Source organism: Hipposideros armiger, unplaced genomic scaffold (genome assembly GCF_001890085.2).
Source record: "Hipposideros armiger isolate ML-2016 unplaced genomic scaffold, ASM189008v1 scaffold_87, whole genome shotgun sequence".
Taxonomy (NCBI): domain Eukaryota; kingdom Metazoa; phylum Chordata; class Mammalia; order Chiroptera; family Hipposideridae; genus Hipposideros; species Hipposideros armiger.
The window spans coordinates 2,921,724-2,939,437 of record NW_017731437.1 but is presented as its reverse complement, the minus strand read 5'-3'; the positions used below and the strand labels follow the sequence as shown (position 1 = coordinate 2,939,437).

At 57.1% G+C, this 17,714-nt stretch overlaps 1 protein-coding gene across 3 annotated transcripts in view; it reads right to left on the bottom strand.

Moving 5' to 3' along the window:
- Positions 1-17,714, bottom strand: part of PGS1 (phosphatidylglycerophosphate synthase 1) — a 33,720-nt gene that overhangs the window by 3,089 nt on the left and 12,917 nt on the right. For 2 of the 3 annotated variants that reach the window (XM_019644412.1, XM_019644411.1), the window contains exons 6-9: positions 16,684-16,862; positions 14,287-14,808; positions 5,472-5,620; positions 1,540-1,668 (exon numbers count right to left, since the gene is read on the bottom strand). In XM_019644412.1, the coding sequence (XP_019499957.1) occupies positions 1,549-1,668; positions 5,472-5,620; positions 14,287-14,808; positions 16,684-16,862 (970 nt within the window). In that variant the 3' untranslated portion in view covers positions 1,540-1,548. Of the gene's footprint in view, positions 1-1,539; positions 1,669-5,471; positions 5,621-14,286; positions 14,809-16,683; positions 16,863-17,714 lie in introns of those variants that run through there. The other variant, XM_019644413.1, reaches the window with a different exon arrangement.

Sequence of the window (17,714 nt, the reverse complement as noted above, 5' to 3'; positions counted from 1 at the left end):
GGCGGGGGGGTGGGGGAAAGCTGTAGATGCTGCTGCTCCGAGACAGAAGCCCCCTGCCCCTCACACACAGGCAGCCGCGGGCTTCGGGGACCCCCGAGGTGACCGTCAGCTTTCAGAGGCAACGAACAGGGAGAGAACCAAGCTCGCCGCCCCCAGGACAGGCTGCTGGGCCCTGGAGAAGGAGAAGGGGAGGCTCTGAAACCCGTCCCTGAAAAGCCTGCCGAGGGGCGCCGTGGGCTTTTCCAAAGGCCCAGACATGTTTTAAAGAGGCCTCGCTCTGGGAAGGTGACATAGACTTTTAAGTAGACCCAATAAAAATGAGGTTCATTCTTCAACAAATAAATTGCAAGGGGAAAAACTGTGGGACCCCACGGATTAAAGGAGACTTAGGTGACACGTCACCAATCACAAGGTGTGAACCTTATCTGGACCGCAAGTCAATGCACTGAAAAATTAAAGTGAAATAAAAAATACTTATAAGGCAGTTGGAGCTGTGAACACCTTGTGGGTATCTGATGACACGGAGGACTTCTTGCTGATGTTTGAATCAGGTGTGATACTGGTATAATGTTTGGGGGATTGGGGTTTTTTTAAAAGACTATATTTTAGGGGACCTAAGGGAACCCACAGTGCAAACAAAGAGTGCCAGGACTGAAAACCACACTGGCCACGCACCCCTTCTCTCTCATCGGTGACTCCTTCTCACTGTCCCCTCCCCACGCGCCGAAGGCCCGAGCACCCCACCCCCGCCCTCCAGTGTGGGCAGGACGAGTGGGCGGTCGAACAGCCCCACCCAGAGCTCCTCGGGTCGCTGATCCCACCTGGCCAAGGGGTCCTGGAACACAGAGGGTCACTCAGGAAGACCCCACCTCTCCTGGTGTCCGGAGAGCCAAGGGGCAGCTCAGAATAGGCCTGCTCGCTGGGCAAAGTGGCCGCCTCCCCCAGAGCAGGCTGAGCGTGTCCTGTACCAGCTGCCAGCACAGAGAACATGGAGCCTCCGTAAGTGCACGTCACAGAAACGTCAGGGAGATGAGGCCGAGCCCCGAGGTCTGGCTCCATGCTATCTCCTGCTGGCATCTCCCGCTGGCCAGAGCGGCTGGCCAGGCAGCAAGCCAGAGCCCTCTCCTGACCAGAGCGCCTCCTCCCCCCCTGCCCTCTAAACCGTGAGCTCAGCTGCAGGAGGGCGGCGCAGATTCCACTGTGTCCCCACGGTCACTAAGCCCTTGCCCCAGGGGGGGAGCGGAGAGAGGGAGGAAGAAAGGACCCTCCATGACACTGACCCCACCACAGCCCGCCCTGGGACTCGGTGGAGAGAGGTCCTGACGGAAGGAGAACCGGCTGCCTGATAAGCATCAGGCCCTCACACTTTAATTAGAACCATCCACAACAATGGCTGCACCACTCCTGTGTCACCAGCGAAGGGATGAGAGAGCACCGGGGTTCCTACGAGAGGCCGGGGAACCCCAGTTGGGGCAGAAGCACCAGCTCTCCCACTAGTGACCCCTGGGGAGGCCCGCGGGGTCGCACTGGGGGCAGCACCTGTCGTCCTCAGAAGAAGTTCTTAATCAGCGGTGTCACTAGCTTCACCCACAGCTTCACCTGCCGGCTTGGCTGCTGGAAGGTGGCGGAGGACACCGCACCTGACCTCAGGTAGAGCCGCTGCTGCTCCTGAGGAAAAGGAACAAGAGTGAGGGTCTCCTCCAGCACCAGGCGACAGGATGGGGGTGCCAGGGCGCGGCGGCTGCGCCCTGCAAGTTGCCCCTTTAAAACAGTCCTTGGAAACACTAAGACGCCCGTCCGTGTGGGGGGCTGGCAATTCTGAGCTGGTGGAAAAAGCTAACTAAACCCTCCTGAAGGAGGGACTGCACAGCAATGATGATTCTGTGCATGAAACGCAGTTTTTCTTCTCTCCAGTTGACATCACCGGGGCCCATGAGGGCCTGGGAGCAGACGCGCCCCCACCGATGAAGGGGACCGAGTTGTCTTGGCCGAGAGCAGTCTGGCAAAGCTCTCAGAGCCTATCCCCAGAAAATAAGCACGCCCTGAGATTTTTATACACTGGTATTTATCACAGCGACATTTATAATAGGGAAAAACTGGAAACCACCTAAATGTCCAACAACCAACTAATTAAATCTAATAAACCCATGACAAACCAACACTCACCATGAGATACTCATGTTCTAGAAGCACGTTTATGTAGTAACACAGGTAAGCGCACATATTAAGCAAAAAACACTGGATGGAAATAATATATACCATATAATCCTAATTTCACTAAAAAGAAACAAGTTAGACCTCTCCACAAGCTCACAGAATAAAAGATGGCAGATCAAGCAAAAGGATTTCAGCGATTATCTATGGATGAAAGGTCTAGTGTCTTCTAACTTCTTAAATGTTCACAATTACCATTTTCATATTTAAAAACAAGATAACACTTATCTAAACCTTGTCATAAACTGTGCTTGGACTCGTTGATGGAGAAACCGTCTCTTTCAAACAACTCGCCCTCTACACACTGTCCCCTTTCGTAGAGGACCTGTCACGCTTCCGCAGGGGCTGTGACCTGACATCCCCTTAGCTAGGAAACGCCTGCTATCCCACACTACCGTGAGGACACTCTGGCCACGGAGGACCAGCAGCCCCAGAGAAAATACTGGCTGGCTCTCCTCTGGGGGCAGGGACAGGGAGCAGGTCCCTGCAAGCTCGGGAGAGAACAGGACAAGGACGCCTGACCCTCAGAGCACTGGGAACAGGCCCACAGCTTTTCTCATCAAGGCCTGGGGCAGCCCAGCGTCCGGCTGCAGTGCTTCCTGCACGTTCGTAGTGCTGGCTCCGTGGCCGGGCAGCCCGCGCTCGCTCGCGGGGCCTGGCCCAGGGGCGCTCCCGTCGGGCTGTCCTATCCCGTTCTGGTCCCCTGGCCTCCCAACTGCTGCAGCTGTGCCTGACGGAGCAGCCAGCTTCGGTCTCGGGGGCTGGTTTGCAGAAATCTCCACAGACCCAGCTCCAGCTTTATGTTTTCAAATGAATATGCAGCCAAGATTTCAATTAAATTACCAGAAACACTTAAGTTTCCTCACAGACTCCACAACAGGGATGGAGAAGGAAGTCAGCTGATCGAGGTTACAATGCTGTTCAAGGGTGTCTTTCTGGGGTCACAAGGGGTAAACCGTGTTCCCTGAACAAAACCAGGAAGCGTCCAGTTTTTACTGTATGTACTAAGAGAAGGCGGGGCTTCGGGCTCCGACAAAAATATCTCCCATCCCAGTCCCAGTGTGACCCAAGTGGGGCCCTTCCCCGCATCCCAAGGAGAATTCTGAGGCAGCTTCTGGGAGCAGGCACCCAGGCAACGGGGTTTTAGGGACTTTCTGAGCTGTGGGAGGCTGTGTGGCTGGGCAGTCCCAAAACTGGGCATCACACGGGCCTCCCCGACGGCAGCTGCAGTCCCAGGATATGAGCATATAGGTGGAATTACCTAGAAACGCGTTTCTGCATTTCAAAGGCACAGAATCAACGTGCTCCAACGAAGGGAAGAGCTGCAGCATGAACTGCCACCCTCCCACAATCAAAAGCCCCTGGGATTCAGGTTTGGGAAGAAAAAGAAAATATCCCAAATATGTCATTTGGGATAGCAGATCCTGACCACAACCAGCCTGGCTTTTCTCAAGAACCAGGATGTGGGTTCAGTTCCCTTCTCAGGAAGTGGGGGACAGTGGCCGGTCCTAGGGGATTTGCTCCCCCAAATCAGCTCAGGCCCACAGAGACTCTGTCTGGCCCCAGGCCAAGTCACACTAACGCCTCTCTAGTGACCGGAGGCAGAACCTCCAAGACCCAGGCACCTGTGGAAACCCGCTCTCGGCAGCTGGGGCGGAAGCCAGGAGGTTCACTCCTGAAAGGTGCAGCGTGTACCTTTCACACCAGCCAGCTCGGAGGCCAGCTGTCCCTGCTGGAGCCTCGGCTGTGGGGGCTCCCTCGGTCATTTGCTGGAAGCCTCGCTATAGCCAGAAACCTGCTGAGCAGCTCAGACTCTCTCACTGGCCACCCAGAGCATGACCGCTGCCACTTCCTCTCGCCCTAACCGTGAAGCCCTTCCCGGCACCAAGGCCCCCACTCAGGCAGACAAGATTCCCAGATCGCAGGAGGCAGATCCCCGGGAACAAGGCCGCGACCATTTCCTCCTCCATCAACAAAGGCTCCAACTATTTCGCAAGAGCAATTCCCAAACACTGGAGAAGAAAAGCTTCACAAAGTCACCAGCTGAAGCCTCTGAGTCTGGGCCTACAGCAATGTTATCAGCAATGTATTCCCACGACTCAGGAGAGAGGGGAGCTGGCACCTTCCAAGGGAAGGCTTTGTTGTCAAGGCCACAAACTCAGAAGCCCAAAGCATTGCCCAGGCTCACACGTCCGGGTGGGTGCTTGCATTCTCAAAAGTCTATCCGCGCTGATGGCTACAAGCAACCCAATACAAGACATGCACGCAAAAGCACTAATGAATTCCCACTAACTTTCTGTTATTCTTTACTTTAAACAGAAAATAAACCTGACTAGCATGCAAGGAGGTCGAGACCAGGCTCAGGGTCCCTGACCCCAAAACCCTCCAGCCCAAGCTCAGGAGAAATGACTGAACATGCAGGCCCGACCAGACACTCTGGGAAGTGTGTCCTCAAGGCCACCTACGCTTGATTGCCTGTCCACACGACGTGCAGAGCCAGCCAAAGCAAGTCAGGTCCCATCCCCCGCTCTCCAGAGGAATGCCTGCCTTCTCCCTCTCAGGGTTGCAAAGAAAGCAACCCCGTTCCAGCTATAAGCATGAGAAAAACCACACAGAATTCCAGGACACCCACATCCCCAAGGAAGATGGACCCTGACTTGGCTAAGTTTCCTCCCTGGACATGGGGGGCAGGCCAGAGGCCGCCCACAAGTTTCCCGAGTCCTACACCGCCCCCCACCCTGACCCTGCTCCCAGCCTGCCAAACCCCCAGGCTCTCTCCACCATCCCCTTCTATTCAGACCCAAACCAACCCGGGCCAGATCATCACCGAGCGACACGCGTGAAATAGAGAGTCCACACTATCCGTGTAGAGAGGGCTGTGACTAAGGGCACAGGAGCCTGGAGCGGGGTCGCCTGGTTCGCCACAAGCCCCGCTGACTGTCTCTGGCTTCTCTGTCGCCCCTTGCAAAGACACTGCTCCCCGCGCCCTTCTGCCTGGTGGCCACCCCTCCACAGTGGATCTGCATTCCGGGAAGAGCCCCGCAGTCAGAGGGCTGGAGGCTTCGAAGCACGGCCCTGCAGCACGCTTCTCTGGCCACCGGCCATTCCCACCACCCGGGAGCTGCTGAGGACTTGGGCTTCCTCACGGGGCGCTCAGTCCCAGGCGGGTGGGCAGTGGGACACAGCTGTCAGGGAACCACCGTGACACAGGCGGGGCTGCGCGCACAGCTACCCTCCCCCCTCCTACCCCCACCAACCTGGTGGAGCTGCTGCTGTAAGGCCTGGTTCTCCGTCACGATGGCGATCTGGGCCTCCAGGTCCCGGTGGACTGACCTGTACCCAAAATTAGGAGAGCCAATCAGCGTGAGAGAGGGCAGGCTGCTCCCTGCCAGGTACAGCCAGAGGCCTGCAGGGAAAGGAAACGTGCAGACAGGAAGTAAGACAGCATCTTCCCAAGCCGCTCCACACCCCACCTCCACCTCCACACACCCGGGTGCTGGGGGTGCCACTGCTGCAGGCCGGGTGGGCAGGCAAGCCCGGCCTCGCTCTGCGCCCCGGCCCCAGGTGCTGTGGGGGCTCTGTGGGCAGCCCGGCACCCCGGGTGGCTCATTGGGGCAGCTCCGTTCTTTCTGCCGCACTGCACGCTGCAGCCTCTTCTCCCAAGTGTGGTGAAAAGTGGGTTCTTAAAGGGAACCTGGGGGTGCCCGTGCCCCCCTCAGTGCTAACCGGAGCCCCTCCCCACTCTCTGAACTGCTTCCACCACAGCCTGGCCACCGGAAGTCAGGCCACTCTGGCCAGAGGCTCCATCGTCCTTTCATGAGCACCAGGGGAAAGAGGCCACCGCTGTGCTACATGAGGGCTAGGGGACAGCACATGTAGGCTGCTCCATGGGGGTGACAAAGTCGCCTGGTAAGAACAGGTTACACTATTCTGTGTCTACCTGAACACAGGCCGGGGCCTTCCTCCCGAGGGACACGCGACTCTGCTACTTAGAGTCTCCCTCTTTGGGCCGCTAACACAACACAGAGACCGGAGGCCCCCAGGGCACCGGAGCGAGGCCGGACAGGCAGAGTCCACTGGAGGCCAATGGCGGCGAGAGCCGCAGAGGCCCTGCATGTCGGCCCCACCCCAGAGGACACTGCTTCCCCTTTTTTGCTAGAAAATGAGCTGCTGGCATTACCCTCTGAGACAAGGCAGGGCGCAGCACAGGCAGTGCGTAGTCGGGGTTCCCGCTTTGTCCCCCACCTGGCGAAATGCTGTCTCTAACAACACCATGGTGACATTTCTGTCATGAAGGTCTTGGATTCTCTCGGAACCTAAAATGTCACCTGAAGCAGTAAGGCAGGTCCTCGGCTTTGTACCCTGCTCCCCATCTGTCTCCCCCAACCCCCGACTCCCAGGGCCACTTGCACAGTCCAGCCCCCATCGGAACGACTTCTCCCACAATAACGATTCCCAGAACCACCCAAGGACATCTGCTGCCCTGGACTTCCTTCCTCCTACGGGAGGCGCCCAGATGTGCTCTGGCCACTACCTTTCCTTGTCCTCTGTGTGGTGCCCTCACCGGTACCAAGAACGCTGTGCCCAGAAACCCCAGCCTAACGTCAGTGTGACGAGGGGCCCCTGCTCGCGGCAGGACCCTCATGCCCTCCCAACACCGTCGGTCTCTCCTCCGCAAACATGACCCTCTCAAAGGGCCAGAGTCACGCATGATCGTCACAAGTGTATCAACAACATGTCATGCTCACCGAGCTCCTAAAATAGAAGGCCATTTCCTAATTCTCACCCAGAGCTAGAGCATTTCCAAGAATGTCTTGGGTAAGAGATGACGACGTTCTGCTGCCTGTTCCTGTAATGTGCCTGACACCCCCCCCCACATACACACACACACAGGGGCCACATCAAAGCCACTCGCTTGCCTGTGTGCACTGTTCAATCAGCTGTTCCGCCCCTCTGAGCCACGGCTGTGGGGACAACCACGTGGCCAACCTGTGCCAACTCTAGTGCCCAGACCACAGAGGTGGGCAGGCTGGCCCTGGCACTGCTCCCGCTGCCCAGGGAGGTCCAAGCACAATAGCCGCACCAGTCTCCTGCATGTACAGTGGGCTCAGGTGCCCTGCCCCACCTCCCACAGAGCCTGAGGCAGGGACGGACACAGGCGGGTCGCCAGCAGCCTCAGAAGGGAGGCGAGAGCTTACTGTTGCAACTCTCCTGATGCCAACCTCAGCCCTTGTCCAGCCAGACAGGGGACAGGTGAGACTTGAGGAGGAGGGAGGCCTGACACCCACGTGGGTGACTGGGGTCACAGCTGAGGTGACTGTCACCCTGGCTGCGTGCATCCAGAGCTCCTGGCCGCAGGGTCTGCTGGGATGGCTGAAGGTCCTACGGGAACTTTTTATTTGTAAAATCTGCCTCCACAAAGGGTTCAGCAGCCCGCCCCCCATAGCTCCCCACACGCACCACTGCTTCTCAGCCTGTTCTCACTACTGGCCCCGAAGGAGCTGTTTTACACCCATCTTTCCTAACTGCACCCTCAGAACGAAACTTCATTATCACGGACACACTGACTGTCTGTCTGTCTGTGTGCTGCAGGCATGCATACTGTGCATCGTGTATAACAGGCCGGGAGTCTTACAGCTCCTTCCCTGAGAGCCTGGGGACAGAACACACACCTGCCTCCTGTCCTTCCTCTCTTCGCTGCCACTTCTGCCTCCCTCCGCGTCCTTCCTCAGCCCAGGCTGGACTTCAGGTGATGACTTGGGGTTGAAATAGCAGCGCCCCTTTTACCCTGCTGACCACGTTGGGGAGGCCTGTGATCGCCCCTCCACCTCCCCTTGCACTCTAACTTGCACTGCAATCCTTCTCCATCAAAAAGAAAAGCAGGGCGGCCCGAGTGGCTCAGTTGGTTAAGAGCTCGCTCAAGAGCGCGAGCTCTGAGCACCAGCGTTTCAAGTCCCGGCCCGAGCTGAGCTGCCGCTGAGCTGCCAACAAGGATGGCTCAGCTATTAAAAAGAAAAAGAAGACCAAAAAAGGCGTCCCCAGAGCTCCAAGCGCCGGGCAGGCAGGCGCTGGGACTGGGTCAGGAATGCTCAGCTCCTGCTCTGCGTCCTGAGGACAGCTGGGAAGTGGCCCCTGGGGGAGGGGGAAACGACGGGCTCTTTTGAATGTTCTTTCATCCCTCCAGTTGGAGCTCCAGGATGTCGATGTCGATGTCGGTGAGTACAGACAGGCATCGGGACTCGCTGACGGGAAACACGACACTTCCCAGCAGGCCAGAAACCTGTTATCAAGCCCCAGCTCCTCGCCCCAGGCCTGACCTTTGGGCCCCACATCTCCACCGTTCCAGGAACCACCTGGTTAGGGAGAGGCTTCCCAGCTGCACCACAGCACTGCAGGGGCTGCGCGGGGGCGGTTCAGAGTGGGGGTGAGGGAGCACCGTGTGCTGGGTGCCCTGGAGTACGCGCTTTGTGCTTCGGGGGACAAAGGAAGACTGGGCTAGAGTCCCAAGGCTTGTGCAGCTCCCCAGCTCTGGACCGAGACGCCTGCTCCACACTCTGGACTTCCTCTTTAGAAAGGGGACAGCTGCTTCTGATGGGCTCACGCAGGCCTACAGTCCTTCTCCACACAGCCCAGCCTCATTCTGAAGGGTAAACCAGATGACCCAAAGGCTCCCCACGGCCATGGCTCCATGGCCTCAGCCCCTTCCGATGGCCCTGGCCACCTTCCAATCTCACAGCCACCACTCCCAGCCTCCCCGTCTCCCTCCCAGCCACCGGCCCTGTGCTGGTTTTCAAGGCCAGCGGGGTCTTGGGGCTTCACACTTCTGTTCCCTCATCGTCACCTCCTCAGAGGCCCTCCCTGACCCCACATCTAACAGAGGCCCGTGCGCCTGGATCCCTTCTCCTGCTCTGGTCTCCTTCATAACCCTGCCATCGCATCTGAGTAGATTCATCTGCGTATTATCTGCCTTCCATTAAACTACAGGCCTTAGGAGGGTAGGGGAGTCTGCCTAGCCCCCAGTGCGTTCTTCCCAGAGCCTTGAATGCTGCCTGGGATACAGCAGGCACTTGGTAGACATCTGTTTGAATAAAATAAATGAGAAGAGTGAAGCTTCTTGCAAAAACAACTGATAAGCAAACTAAGCATTCAGCAAGCTGAGGTTCTAAGCGGGAGCTCGTGGACGTTGTGAATTAGAGGCCTTCCCCGAGGGTCACACCAAGGAAAATTCCCTCACCTCCCCCCCCAATATTCTGCAATAAATCTCAGAAGGTTCTCAGACCCTGTAAAAACAAGAGGGGACAGACGACGTCACAGTCCCGATCGCTCAGAGGGATAAGCACCCGCCCGTTCCAATGCCAGGACAGCACGAAACGCTCCGAGGCCTGAAGCTGGTGCACGCTTGTCTCAGGAGAGCAGCCCATGGCGCTGGCCCCACAGCCCAGCCGCCAGTTCCCAGGTGAAACCTGCCTCACGTGTGCCCAGGGTGGGGCCGCCAGCTCTCACTGCAAGTTCACTTTTGGGCACTATGCCAAGCAGCCTGTCGGGAAGGCAGTCAAGATAGTGACAATTCTCACAATCATTAACAGATTCCTTGTCAGCGTGAGCCAGAAAGAAGTGTCTTAATCTGTGACCCTGCCCTGGCCACACACACTGTGCTGTTAATGCTAGAATACTACAACCAGGTGAATCAAAGTTAATGTCTTCAAACTCATTTTCTGATCCTCCCCTGAAATACACGCCGGCAGGCAGAGCCCGTGTCCCCCAGCGTGGATGTGGCCCCACCGGAAGGGGCTGCTGGGTGGGGCAGGGCCGGGCTGGGAAAGCTGGATTCTTCTTCCAGAAGCACGGTGATGGTGGGAGCACCACCTCTCAGGACCACCCCCTCCACGGAGCAGAGCACCGAGATGTGAGGAGGAGGCCTGCGAGATTTCACTCACACAGGCTCCCTGAAGCCTGTGACCGACGTCAGTGTGCTGACACGTGGGAGACAGTACTTAGAACTGCGGACGAAGCCATTCTGCGCCTGGCCCCCTGGACCCACTCTTAATTAGGACCATATTTAAAAGGGGGGTCCCTGGAAGCAACCAAGACGTCCTCAGTAGGTGGACGGACAAATAGATTGTGGCACATCCAGACGAGGGAATATTATTCAGCGCTAAAAAGAAATGAGCTGTCAAGCCAGGAGGACGTGGAAGGCCCTTAAATGCACATTCCTAAGTAAAGACGCCAGTCTGAAAAGGCTGCACATGTGTGATTCCGACTACCTGACATTCTGGGAAAGGTGGAACTATGGAGACAGTAAAAGGATCAGAGGCTGTAGAGGTGGGGGCGGGAGTGAGCAGGCAGCATGAGGGTTTCCAGGGCAGCGAGACCAACTTGACATTTGTCCAAACCCACAGAAAGTGCAGCAGCAGGCAGCCCCTCGTGTAAACTGTGGACTCTGGGGGGTAATGACGTGTCCATGCAGGTTCATCCATTGTTAACAAATGCACCATCTGGTGGGGAGTTGATGGGGGGCGGGGCTGTGCAGGTGGGGGCAGGGAAATCTCTGTACCTCCCTCTCAATTTTGCTGTGAACCTAAAACTGCTCCAAACAAGTTGAGTCTTTAAACAAATAAATAAAACAAACAAAAGGGCACAAACTTTCAGTTATAAGACAAGAAGCTACCACGTGCACTACCATATACAAAGTGCCGCGCCTGGCTCCTGGTACCCGCACAGTCAATGAAAGCAGATACGAAAACAAAACCCCCAGGGTCCACTCCTGCAATGTCTGGGCTTTCCATGAGGAGTCCCAGAGCCGCCCCGCTCGGGAGATCTGCCCCACCACACCTGCTGGGAAAGGAGGTGGGGAGGCAACAGGAAACCCACAGGTCATGAATCAGAAGGTTCTGCCAGCTGACTGAGGTCTGACATGGCCCGCCACCCCCAACGGCCCCTCCAGAGGCCAAGCTGCAGGGAAGACCTCTGGCCTCATCCACCCACAGGGAGCAGAGCAACATCACTACAGGTAACAGGCTGCCTCTCCTCAGCAAGGGACGCGAGCCCTCCCGCTGCTCATCCACCACACGTGTTGTCACCCTCCTCTCCTGAGGGCGACCCAGTGTCATCGCCCCATTTTACAGACATTGAACCAGGTCCCTCCACTTCCACCAAAGGTGAATGTGGCCCAAGAACCAGGCTCCAAGACTCCAAGTCTGCTAAGCTCTCCCTCCACTGAATCCCACTGACACAGGGTCTCCTTAGGATTCTCAATAGGCATCCTTTGCAAAAATCCAGATAAAAACTAAACAGATGAACCAGGTTGCAAAAGAAGTCTCTAGCATGTGCCTTGAAACAGTGGGAGTTCCCTCTGGCTCTCTGAAGCAGCTCAATTGACTAAAATGTGGTACAGATTCAAGTCTGCTAAGAAATCGGCCAGGTAAGCTGGGGGCGGGCCTGGACTCAGCAAAGTCATCACACTCCAGTTTCCCGATAATGCCTATAAGACAGAAAATCCTCAAGTCCCGGAAACGCCTGTCATCGGCCTGAACTGCCTGCCGTCCACTGGCACCTGTTGCCCAGTGCGATCTGCCCCCGAGAAGGCTGTTTCTCCCCATCCAGCCTGTCAGCTTCCCACGGGCAGGGACCACGCAAAGCGTCCTTGCATCACCACGCCCACGAGGCCAGCAGCAGGTGCGACACACAGGCAGCCCTCAGAGCCTCTCGCTGCCTGACGCCCAGGGGTGTGCAGTGCACAGACAGAACGCCATCGAAGACACCAGGATCCAGAAGCAACAAACACGCTCGCTGTCCAGCTCACTTTCCCCACCCGAGGGCTGATGGGAGCAGGAGCTGAGACTGTGCCAGGCCTGTCCTGCAGGACCTTGGCTACGGGGATGGTGCTATCGGCTACTCAGCCTTCAGCCAAACAGACACCCCAAACAGGCACCCCACCTGTGCCAGCAAGGCCTTGCAAAGAATGGACAGCCAGTAAGTGGTCCACTGCTCCAACCACCAAAATCCATGCCTCCATCTGGGCTGCCGACATAGGCTGTGTCTCTCCTAGGGTGCTTTAGGGGAAGTGACCATCGGAAGATAAGCCAGAAAAGGGGGCTGACTTAAGACCCCAACTATCAATCACAGCCAATAAAGCAGGGAAGGACCCGAACCTCTCACTTCAGCACCGCGTGATCTCTGATCTAGAGTGAGGCCCCTTCTGCTCACAAGAAGGCCCTCTCCACACACTGCCCCCCACCCCCAGCCCTCTCACACACACCCTGGGAGTCCTGGCCTTCCCAGTAACCCAGTGCCCCCAGATTGCAGGGCCACGCCCGCCCGCAGCAGGGCGGGGAGGAGGAGCGCCAGAAGCACGCCAGTCCGGGAAAAGGCAAGACGCACTGGAAAAGCCGGTTGGGTGTTTCTGTTTCAACGGTAACTGGGGAGTCACTGCACATTTATCACTCAGCTTCAGGGAAATAACCCACAGAACAGGCAGAACTGATGGACTAGGCTGAGCTGGGGGACCCGAGCGACAAGGGATCCCCTTACTGGCCCAGCCACAGGGCAGGTAAGGAGCCAGTGCTGTCTTGGTGTGCCCCTGTGCAGCTCCCCAGGCACGTGCGTCATCGCCAAAGCTCAAAGCTTCCCTGGTTGTCCAGCAATCTGTCCCAATACCTCACCCCAGGCACTGTTGCTATTCTCAGAAGTAACAAAGCCAATCCTAAAATATTTTCTACACCCTTGCACTGACTGGGCCTATCTGCCCTGAGACATCTGGCCTCCAGTCTGGCTTAGCCAGTGACACACGCTAGGACCAATACAACAGGGTAGCTCCCTTCCCCCCAACCAATGCCACCTGCCTGAGCAGGCCCATGGGGCTGGAAGTAGGAAGCGGGAACCACCCACGAGCCAGCAGCTTCACCTATGTGAGAGCTATGACAGTGGTTCTTAAGGCATCAGACTCTCCTGGGGTTTTTAAAACATTGCGTTGGGTTCAATTCCCAGAGAGATGGTTTCATGCCTAGGGTGGCCTGGGCTTCAGTATTTCTTACAATGCAGCCCCACATGAAAACCACTGGTTAAACAAAAAACAAAACAAGAGTTCAGCCTGAGGATTCCAAGATGACCTCAAGTCTGACAGCACAAACAAGTGGCCGCGGCGGTCTGCAGCCAGGATCCCCACCTGGGAGGGGACACCACCACGGCCACACCACCTCCTCCTCCCTCGCTCAGCTCTCCCGGGAGCCTCCGGGAACAGCACAGGAGCCAAACAAGCCTCTGAGGCACCAAAGAGCAGCCAGAAAAGCATGTGCTTAACTTGTGGCTCAGGGGCCCTCACCACATTCGCTCTCCCTTTGGACTCAGGACTAAGCCACCTGGCTGTGAGGTCTGCCCCGGCGTCACCCCACCGGAGGCAAGCACACTCCACTTCAAGCAGCAGTGGGGACAATCCCGCTGCCGAGCACAGGTTTAAACCCGTCCAGCCCCGTCTCAGATCGGGCACCCGGGACCACGCCACATGTGGGCTGCTCAGCTCCCTGAGGAGGTCACAACGGACACGCAGTGCAGACGGACCATCTGGGGTGGCACCGGCCACGTGAGTGCTGTAAGGGCACAGCCTCGGTTTTCTAAGCTATAAACCAAGTGCAGTGGTGAGGAAAGACTGAAAAACCAGGCTGATGAGTGCCAGACACATGACCCCGAAGCATCCCCTGTCCCTGAGAAGGGCCTGGCCCACCCGGGAGAGCGCCTACGATCAAGGAAGACAACCGCACGCCTCGGCCTATTCTACAGAGAGCGGCTGTGTGCACATTTTCTAAAACAGCCACCCCAATGATCTGAGTTTGTAAGTTTGGGGTGCATACATGGGAGAGATTGTGCATAACTGAAATGCACTCAAATAGGACGTGTGAGGTGCCCGCAGGGCTGTGGTGAAGACAGAACCAGAGAAGGGGCAGGGCTCGAACAGGCAGGCACCGGGCACCAGGGGCACTAACAAGTGAGCCAGGGCTGTGGGGCGCTCCCCGCCTCCCCTGCCCCCCCCCAGGCTGCCCCTGTTGGGGGGCGGTCCTGAGGCCAGCCACCACCTACCTTTGGCATGAAATGTCCATCCCCTCCGCCAGTACTCCTGCAGCCGGACCCGCTCCTGCTGCCCCAGGCTGCACACCTCGCTGTAGAACTGCCGCTCAATATGCACGTAGGCTGCCGGGATGGCGCCCGCCACTCCCTTGGCCCCGAAGAAGCCATTCACTTCTGGGGAGGCCAGCAGGATCTGGTACTCAGCCCGAGTGCCCAGGACCAGGTCCATGTAGGCCTGGGTCAGGTTGAAGTAGCCGGTGGTAAGGTAAACCCTGGCGCCTCGCTCAGCCTCTGTCAGCAGGGTCTCGGTGACGATCTCGTCAATCTGAATCTCGAAGGGCTTCATCTGGATCAGGGGGTAAATCCAGGTGTCAGGAGCTGGCCTCCGGTCCCCAGCAGCCGCTGCGTTTTCCTGGGTCAAAAGGGAGTCGCCATGGAAGGTCTGAGCGTGCAGCATTTGCTGGCGGGTCCTGGCCGAGTTGATCACGTCCATGACCCTCTCGTTGGCAGCCTTGCAGTACGCAGCTCGGTCACCTACAGGGAGACATGGGACAGAGGAGGTCCAGGAAACACGGCACGTGACAGGCAAGCAGATGCCACCGTGACAAGTGACTGGACACGTTTCGATTGAGCACAAGGCACAGGCCGCAAGTGAGGCCACCGTGGCCATGAATAGCCAACAAAGGGCCTTGCCACGCGGCCCTGTGCTCAGGCGAAAGGGCAAAGGACTCTATGCATTCCGCTGATAGAAATTTCAGAACAGGCCAGACTAACTGAAGGTGACAGAAATCAGGACAGTGGGCAACTTGGGACGTAATGCCTGGGGAGGGGGACGCGAGGGGGCTCTGGGAGCCAGCCTCTGTGGCACATACACATACCGCACACCTGTGACTGCGGTTTGGCGCGCATGTGACGCTTCAGTGAGAATGGCTTCCCCGAGACACCTGGAAGTGTAAGCAAACAGGACAGGCGGCCACACATGGCAGCTAGACACCCACACAGTTGTGCGCAGGAAGGCTTCGCGTGGGTGGGGACGGAGCAGGACGGCCTCCGGGGCCGAGTGTGAGCAGGCAGGCTCAGGCCCCTTGTGTTTATAGACACTGGTGATGAGTAGCCGTCCAAACTGACAAAAATGCAGTGACTGGAAATGTTATTAGATGAGAAAGGGCTGAAAACTAAGGAGCTGAGCACCCAAATCAGAAGTGAGGGCGGACGCAGGAAAAGGCCAAAATACAGTGTAAGAAAGGAACTGCCAAAGAGCGGAAATTAATGAAAACAGTACAAATACGGGGAATATCAATGCTGACAAAGTTGACTCTGAAAAGATCGATACGCCAGCCAGCCTTCAGCAACTGACCGAGGGTGAGACGGGAGAGGACGGCCGCCTGGGGCGTCCCCACTCGCTTGCAGGGTCTGAGCGGGGTACAAGGGACACACCTGAGTGCCTCTCGGGGCAGGGCTGCAGAACCAACAGCGAGAGGGCGGCCGCCCTCCACACAGTCTCAGGCTGCGTGTCCCCTGCACCTGTGAGCCCACGCTGTGAGGCCGCTCCTGAGCCCGGCCGCCCCGCCCTCAGCCCTGACCAGCTGACTCTCTTTCCTGAACGCAGGGACCTTTTCTGCGTGCTTGTGCCTGGCCTGTTTAGACGGGGGTCAGCCAATGTTTTCCGTATGGGCCAGAATAACTAATACAGGCTTTGCGAGCCGAAGGGCAAAACTGAGGATAACGTGTAGCTACTAGTTTATATAACGAGACAAAACAGATTTCCATAAAGTTTTTAATGAGGAATTTCAAAAAATAATGGTAATAACCAAAGCGTCTGGGCAGACGCACAGCCTGGCTCTGCGGCCCACGGGTCCCCGCGGATCCCGTGTGGGGACCTCAGGAGCCCCTCTCCTCTGTGGTCTGGGTTTAGCCCCTTCCCCACACTGCTGACACTGTTGCAGATTCCGCAGCAGACCTTCCCAGAGGCCATCAGCAAGTCACAACCACAGGAATCACAGGAACGCAAATGCCCCCCGGAAACGCTAGCTGCCAGGATTTGCCTGTTTCCAATGAACGGAGCTGATCGCTTCTCATTTCACTTTCCAGGCAGGAGGCCACAGAGCCACCGGCCGGCTCATGACCGAGGAGGGCACCCGAGGGGGCAGCCGTGGAGCAGGCCGCTTTCTGGAAGCGCAGGCCAGGCTCCTGGCTTGCCCCAGGCACCAGACCCAAAGCCCTGGAAGTCTAGCTCCCACCTCCCCACTGGCTCCCTCACCGGCACAGCAGGGCTGGTGGCCAGTGAGTCACCTCCGTCTGGCTTCAGCGACAAAAGCAGAATGAGGCTCTGCCACCCAAGTCTCCCAGGCCGGTAGCAAGGGAACCCCGCCCCCACACTCAAGAGGGCAGCGCGGCCCCGGGCCCTACCTTTGTAAGGATGCACCATCCCCTCCACCACTTGCACCGTGTTGTCCCCCTGCAACTGCAGGGAGACATCCCCCACAGCGTCCACCAGCTCCGTGAAGAAGTCCGCAATCTCAGGACAGTCCTGCAAGAACACGTAGCGATCCTGACGGTTGGTGAAGTAGGAGTCACTCAGGTTGGCCCTGCAGGGAGGAGAAGCAGCTGAGGACGCAGGCGGCAGGGGCTCCCGAGCAAGCGGGCAGGAGCAGGGCGCAGGGGGTGACCACTCGGATCAGGACACAGCAGCAGGCGGCCAATTAACTACCAGCTACTGAGCAATCACTCACAAGAGACAGGCTAGAGTGGCACTAAGGTGACATAAAGAGCGACCGGGCAAAGTCCCTCCCCTCACAGAGCTGACCATCAGCTGAGAGGCGGACACTTACAGACCAACTAGGGTACGGAGCTAGTGACCAGTGCCCATGTTTCAGTAAGAAGAACCTGGGTTTCCATCCTGGTTCTGTCTTCTCTTTGCTTTTGCTTTGCTGGCCCTGCCTGACGAAGCTACTTGCCCTCTCTGATCTCTGGTTTCTCGTGTATAAAGTGAGACCTTTACCCAGGGTCACTGTGAGAAGTAAATGAGGTGTACACACGGGGCCTGGCAGTGGCTAGCACACAGGAAGTGCTCAACAAACCCGCCTTTTACTATTTACAATGAAGAAAGCATGGTACAATTTTATTTACTTGTTTCTCTTATGACCTCACCCCACCCCCTCCCCTTTGGCAACCATCAGCCTTGCTGTATCTGTGGGTCTATTTGTGTTGTTTTATTTGTTTTTTTTGAATCCACGTATAAGTGAGATATACAGTATTTGTCTTTCTCTATTTGTCTTTCTCTGTCCGGCTTACTTCACCTGGCACAATACCCTCCATGTCCACCCATGTTGTCGCAGGAGGAGGAGTTCATTCTTTTTCATGGCCGAGTAATAGTCTGTTGTGTGTATGTACCACCTCCTCTGTATCCATCTGTCTATCGGTGGACACTTAGGCTGCTT